Source organism: Heliangelus exortis, chromosome 25, assembly GCF_036169615.1.
Source record: "Heliangelus exortis chromosome 25, bHelExo1.hap1, whole genome shotgun sequence".
NCBI lineage: Eukaryota > Metazoa > Chordata > Aves > Apodiformes > Trochilidae > Heliangelus > Heliangelus exortis.
The window spans coordinates 2,629,833-2,636,887 of NC_092446.1; the positions used below are offsets into that span (position 1 = coordinate 2,629,833).

The window sequence follows — 7,055 nt, forward strand, 5'->3', positions numbered from 1 at the left end:
GGCAGCTCTCTCATCCCTGAAGTCCACACACAAGCTCCCAGCAGCACTGCCTCAGCTCCCCAGTCTTTGCTGGGGTTTCTCCCTCCTGTTTGCAGCTTGGTTTCTATTTCACTGCTCCTGGCAAAGCTGGGGTGGTGCTCAGTGTGCATGCACCAGAAGAGATGTGTTGGTGACATCTGTTGAAGTATTCAGTGTTCTTTCCATGTCAGCCATGCAGCAGTGCAGGAATATTTCGATTTTTTTTTTTTTTTTTTTTTTTTTTTTAAAAGCAGAGGTGAGGAATTTATTCTTATTATTTTTAAATATAATAAAAAATAATAATATGATAATAACTATTTTTATTATTTAGGTGGTTGTGTTTTCAAGGGTAATCTGTCTTCTCCTAAGGCCCTGCTTTTCCATCTTTCTAACAGTGGTTTGATGCCTCCCAAGAGGAGCCGGGGGAAGCCAGCTCTGTCTCGGGTGCCCATCTTGGAAGGTGTGAATGGAGACTCTGATTTCAGCAGCTCAGGTGAGAGCAGCTGCAGAGCAGCCCTGCTTAGGAGAACCCAAAACCACCCAAAATTCTGCTCCCACCACACCATCCCACTGACTCCTCTCTGAACAAAGGGGAGCACATCCCAGTGCACACCAGGATCCAGTCCTGCATGAATATTCAGGTTATAAAATCAGAGTTGCTGACCACCTGTACATTATAGAATCCTTTTAGTTGGAAAAGACCTTTAAGATCAAAAGTCCTTTAAGATAATCACCTGCTTTGTTACAAATTGAGGTTATTGCATAAAAGTTTTTCCCTGCACAGACTTTTGTCTGTGTTCAGGTGCTTTCTGGAGGTCTGGTTTGTGTAGGATCCTTGGCACTTGCCTTTTCCTGATCTGGGATCAGTTCTCTTTAATACCACTGCAATACAGAGAGTAAATCATAATTCTAAGAGGGGTCTCTCCAGAGATGTCTTCACAGCTGTCCCCTCTTTCCTCCCATTGCTTTCAAGGTCTTTTCCCCAAAGTTGTCTGTGTCAGTGCTGCTAAAGCAAAGTCACACACCTGTAATACTGCCTGAGGCAGTCCCACCAATTCCCCAGCTCACACAGCCAGATTCTTGCCTTACCATGTGCCAGTGACAGAATTATTGCAGCTTTCTGCTGAAATCAGGATGCAGCTTTGACTCCCAGCACTCCTGTGCCCTTTCCTGTGCTGTCTCCCTGGGAACCATTCTTATTATCCCAGGCCCCATGTACTCAGGAGGCTGCTCTGGAGATGAGCTTGCAAAGCAGGGCTGATGCTGGGAGAATTAGAATCAGTGTGGACAGTCCTGTGGTTTGGAACATGATTTCATTAATGGAAGGATACATTTGCAATGCAGTCGTGGTGTTTGTTTGGGTTGTAGTCAGCCTTTTCTAGAGTCAGCCTGACTTTTGGTAAAGCCAGGGTTTGGCTGTTTCCTCCCAGAGCAAGCACTGCTTGCTGCAAAATGCACATTAATGAGGATTGCTCCTTTTCCAGGGCAAGGAGCTGGCAGATTTGTTAGTCATGCCTTGAATGGATCTTTTGCATTATTTCTGAGTTATTAAGGCTGAAAAAATGGGATGGCTCATAGGCTTCTGTCAACTAGAACCAGGCATTTCCTGCAGAGCTCAAATAGCCCCAAAGTATCTGGCTTCAGAATAGTCCAGCTGTCTGTGGTGAGGAGAAATAAAAAGGAACCTTTTGAAGAGTGATCCAAATTAATCTCAGCTACAGCTTCATCAGTTCCATTGAGGGTGGATTTGGCTTGCTGGAGCCTAATGGACCAAATTCATCTATTGTAGACCTATTTGATTTCAGTGAGGTAGCAGCAATTCACTCCAGAACTGAGTTGGATGAAATGTTTAAATCTGAAACAGATCACCTGAAGCCACAGCCTCAGCCCCATGGGGCTTTATCCTGGTGCAGGACATGGCTGTGCCCACAGAGCATAAAGAACTCTGGATCTTCACTGTGGCCAGGCTGGATCTCACTACATGTTACACTTACTGCAGAGGGGATGTTTGTCTCCTTCTAATCCCTGTCTCCTGTTCTCAGGAAGAACTCTCCTGATGTCCTTTGAGAGTCAGGCTGAGCTGGAGCCCCTGGAGCTGGTGTGGGCCAAGTGTCGTGGGTATCCCTCCTACCCTGCCCTGGTAAGCTCAGCCCCTACCCACAGCATGGTGTAGTGTAACCAGACAGAAAAGGAAAACCTGCCTGATTCATGCAATATGTGTTTTGTTTGGCTTTTTTTCCCCTTTTGTTAATTTTCCTCATTGTTTCATCTAAAAATTGCTGCTAAGACAGAGCAAACAATTCTGTTTACCCATCTTAAGGAGATTTTAATTGTTTAGGTTGGGTAGACCCAAAGAACAGGATTAAAAGAAAAAGATTTTCTTGCAGTTCTTGAAGGGTTTTGTGCTTAAATATCCTTTCCCTGTGTCTCCAGATAATAGACCCCAAGATGCCACGTGAGGGTTTGCTGCACAATGGAGTCCCCATCCCTGTCCCACCCGTAGGTGTGTTGAAGCTGGGGGAGCAGAGGCAGACAGAGGCAGGAGAAAAGCTCTTCCTTGTCCTCTTCTTTGACAACAAGAGAACCTGGTGAGTGTGTGCAGGCAGCCTGTGGGGAGTGCTGGGGCAGAGAGGGAAGGTTTGGTACATGGGAGCTCACAGGGGTGATGATGATGTTACAAGTAATAAATTAGAGTATTTAAACAAAAGTCTAAATGAGGAAGCCTGTCTGCTTCTCTCTGTCCTAAAAGCATCACATCTGACTGCTCCAAACCATGATGGAACAGCCCAGTGTCCTTCACTACATCACCACAAAACCACTGAGGCACAGGAAGAGCCAATTTAGTAGTCAAAAATTGCCAATAAATCAGAAGGAGCATTTGCCTTCAAAACTGAGCAGATGGTTCTACTGCTGCACAAAAGGTTTACCAAAAAAAATCTCCAGGGTAACATTTTCAAAATGCTGGGTTTATTCCATATTTAGACTTGCCTGATTTTTTTTTAAGAGGTGCTGAGTACCCAGAGTTTCCAAATCAACATATTTGTTTAAGATGGAAAATGTAAGCACCTGGTCAAGAGCAAGTGAAATACCTCAAAGCCTTTTCCTGTTCTGTCTCTGCCAGACTGAACCTGCTGATCTGCTCACGTGGTAATGATAACCCAGCCAGAGATAATAAGCCACAAACCAGGGAAGTGCCCTAAAAATGAGCAATAAAGCTTTGAAATCTGTGTATGAAACAATGGGAAACTTGTAAAATTGGGTGAGTCTGCTCTGTGGAACACAGGAGTTCCCAAGATCCTCCCTGGAGCTCCAAGGAGTATTGAAAGCTTGGAGTAAGGACTCCAAGGAGAGAGAAATGTGTGTCCATGCAGGAAGGCATTTTGGCTACAGGTGGCTCTTCCATGTCAAATGCAGCATTTAAATATTTGTAGCATTGTTGTGGGGTGTTAATTATAAACAAATAGATGACAGTGAGCAGGGTGGCTTCTCCTGGGAAGGAGATGCCAAGTAGGGAATGATCACTGCTGAGGGATGTGAGGAGTGCTTGGCCAAGTCTTGGAAACTCCTGGGACAATTCATGGAATTGTTTGGGTTGGAAGGGACCTTGAAGATCACAAATTCCTTGGGCTGTGGCAGCAGATGTGGGAGGGATCAGCCTCCTGCAGAGCCCAGGTGTAGCATTCCAAGGGCAAGAGGGCCTTGATGTTTGTTCTTTCCCTGTTTCCCTTCCTGATGCCCTCAGGGAATGGGACTTCACACCCATGGAATGAATCATGGAATCATGGAATGGTTTGTGTTGGGAGGGACCTTAAAGCTCATCCAGTTCCAACCCTGGAACCCAGTTCCCAGCTCCTGACAGAGCTCTGGGCTCTCTCTTTTCCCTAAGATCCATTTCCCTGCCTGGGTTCCTTGTGCTGCACCCCCAGGACCCCCCTGCACACCCCAGGTTTCCCTGCAGCTCTCCAAGGGGTCGGTGTCATTCCCATCCCGCAGGAGCATGGAGTAAACCCTGCAGGACATTGCACCCTCCTCTGTGCAATGCTTTTGGGGGGGAATTTTGGAAAAAAATCCAACAAGAAAAATTCCCCAGAGCTCACTGCCAGCATTTCAAACTTTTGTATAGAACCATGGAAAGGTTTGGGTTGGGAGGGACCTTAAAGCTCCCCCAGTGCCACCCCTGCCATGGGCAGGGACCCCTCCCACCAGCCCAGGGTGCTCCAAGCCCCATCCAACCTTGGACACTGCCAGGGATGGGGCAGCCACAGCTTCTGGGGGCAACCAGGGGCTCAGCACCCTCACCCCAAAGAATTTCTTCCTCAACCTCAACCCTCCTCCTCAGCCTCAATCTCCCCTCCTCAAGTTTTAACCCATTTCCCTTTGTCCGCTCCTTCCACCCCCGTGTCCAAAGCCCTCCCCCAACTTCCTCGTAGCCCCCTGCAGATTTTGGAAGGTTCTCTGAGGGTCACCTTGGTTCTCTCCCTCCTTTCTCCTGCAGGCAGTGGCTCCCACGTGACAAAGTCCATCCCTTGGGTGTGGATGACACCGTGGACAAACTGAAGCTGATGGAAGGGCGCAAAACCAACATCCGCAAATCGGTGCAGGTGGCGTACGACAGAGCCATGGTTCACCTGAGCAGGGTCAGGGGAGACCACCCCTTGGTCACCTCCAGCTATCTGTGAGGGCTCAGGGTGGCCCCCCCTTTTCCTCCATACCTGGAGCAAAGTCTCCTCCCATCAGCAGAGAGGATCAGCTGGTGCTCTGGCTGGCTGGGGGATTGCAGGTCCCAGCGGCTCTCAGCTCTCCTCCAAGTACCTTGAAACGTGCCAAAAAAAAAACAACCCCAAACCAACCAAAATAATAAGGAAAAAAAAAAAAAAAAATCCTGTCCAGCTTCTTTCTGAATGTGTCTCACTGAAGAGCTGGCAGGAGAGGAAATGTAGAATCCACAGGGACAGTGAGGGAGGTTGGAGAAGCTGCAGGGTGAGGGGGCCAAGGGGAGGTGGTGCAGGGAGCAGAGCACAGAGCTGGGATGGTCCCACCTCACCCCTGCCCCCCCTGTGCCACCAGGGCTCTGGAGTCATCAACCAGCCCTGAGTAATTCCTGGGAACCCAAACCAGGATCCTTTATGGAAATCCCAACTGGACTTCTCTCATGCCAAATTTACCCTCATAACCACCATTGGCCTTTTTCTTTCTTTCTTTTTTTTTTTCTTTTTTTTTCTTTTTTAGATGACATTACACAAAGAAACCATAGCTGGGAGTTGGTGTTACAATTTTCCTGCCTACATTTGTTGTGTTTTCATGTTCAGTTTCTCATTTAAAAAAGCTTGGGGTGTTTTGGTGACCTTTCCCCTCTGCTGCACACACATAGATGCTCAGATGCACAGAGCTTTAAATACAAAAAAGCATTTTTAAATTCCTGATTCTTGTGTGTGTGTGTATCCTGGAAATTTATTTGGTAACTTCACATTTAAATTCTGATTCCTGTGAGCAAGCTCCTTCCAGTAACATTTCATATCATGGTTTAGCACAGCACTGAGTCCAAGCAAAGATAACTTCTATTTTTGTTTTTCTAAGCAAAAAATTTTCTAATTTTGGAGGTGCCTGATGAGCTGGAACAGCTTTGCAGGCACTGAGGCTGATCAGGGTTGGAGGGAGATGCATCTTTTGTGTTGCTTTCTGCACATTTGCTGTATCCTCTTCCTTTCTCCCCCCCTCTCCTCCCCTTTTTTTTTCTTTTTTTTTTTTTTTTTTTGGTCTCTAACATTTTCCTTTGCCTTGGTTCAGGTTGAAACCAAGAACCAAGAGCCCATGACCATTTTGCCTTTCCCCAGCAGTGTCATCCAGTAGGACCCAAGGAAACCCAACTCTGCAGACAATCCCTGGTGGTTTGGGTTTGCATTGCAAAAAAAAAAAACCAGCCAAAAATCAAACCAACCAAACAAAAAAGATTACAAGTGTTTTTTGGAAAGTTGATGACAAAAACCTTTTGTATCAGCCAAGGACTTTCTGATTTCCCTGATCTCTTCTGTTGGGTCTCCCTTTTTTTTTTTTTTTTTTTTTTGCTTTCCCATTTTAAGAACCAAAGGTGCAGAGCAAGATTGTAGATTGAATAATCATCATTTTGCTTTTTAACTTGGTATTTTTAAAATTATTTTAACTTTTTCATACTGAAGAGAATGTGGGGTCTAAAATAATAATTAATAATAATAAATAATAATAATAATTAATAATAATAGTGACTAGTAGGGAGTAATCACTGCCATTTCTACTTGGTCTACTTTTTTAAAATACCACTTCTTATACATTGGGACATGGAACCACACTTTAGGGAAGATTCCTGTAACATATAGAGATGGGGCATAGGATTTTGTAAAAATAATAAGAAGAATAATGCCTATGGAGTGGGGCTAGGGAAGGATGCTGTGTATATACTTGTAAAATATTGTTCTAAATTATTTAGACTTATTGTCACCATTCTTGGAAGTCCTCAGTTGTGTTGCTGGGTCTTTTATATGCACACAGTGTAATTTATTTCAAGGAACATAACACTTTTACCAGGTGGTAGCTCAGCTGTGGACTTGTGACCTGTGTATATGTTTTAAGATCTTGGGGGTTGTTTGGTTTTGGGGCTGTTTGTTTGTTTTTTTTTTTTGATGGGGGGGTGGTGTTTGTTTTGTTCTGGTTTTGGGTTTTGTTTTTTTTTGGTTGGTTGTTTTGTTGTTTTTTTTTAAATGATATTTTAGGATTGGAATTGGCTGATATCCTGCTGTTGCTACGGGACCTAAACATTACTGTCAGGCTGCTGTAAAGCACAGATTGCTCTATTTATTGTAGAAAGTGAGTTTATTTGCTTTCTAGAATTGTTTATATCAGATGGTATAAGAGAGGTAATAAGAAAAATTTATGCTTGTAAAGAGAAAAGCTAATTTTAATTTTACCTACTATAATCTGACTGTCTGAGACTCTATTTTCTCTCTGAGAAATAAATGTTCTAATGGATTAAAAAAAAAAAAAAAAAAAAGAATCAAAACAAA

The 7,055-nt window shown here is 44.5% G+C and overlaps 1 protein-coding gene across 6 annotated transcripts in view; it reads left to right on the forward strand.

The window, feature by feature from the left end:
• Positions 1-7,055, forward strand: part of BRPF3 (bromodomain and PHD finger containing 3) — a 30,767-nt gene extending 23,712 nt beyond the window's left edge. For all 6 annotated transcript variants that reach the window (XM_071768692.1, XM_071768693.1, XM_071768694.1 and 3 more), the window contains exons 10-13: positions 414-511; positions 2,061-2,158; positions 2,452-2,606; positions 4,514-7,055. In XM_071768692.1, the coding sequence (XP_071624793.1) occupies positions 414-511; positions 2,061-2,158; positions 2,452-2,606; positions 4,514-4,697 (535 nt within the window). In that variant the 3' untranslated portion in view covers positions 4,698-7,055. The remainder of the gene's footprint in view (positions 1-413; positions 512-2,060; positions 2,159-2,451; positions 2,607-4,513) is intronic.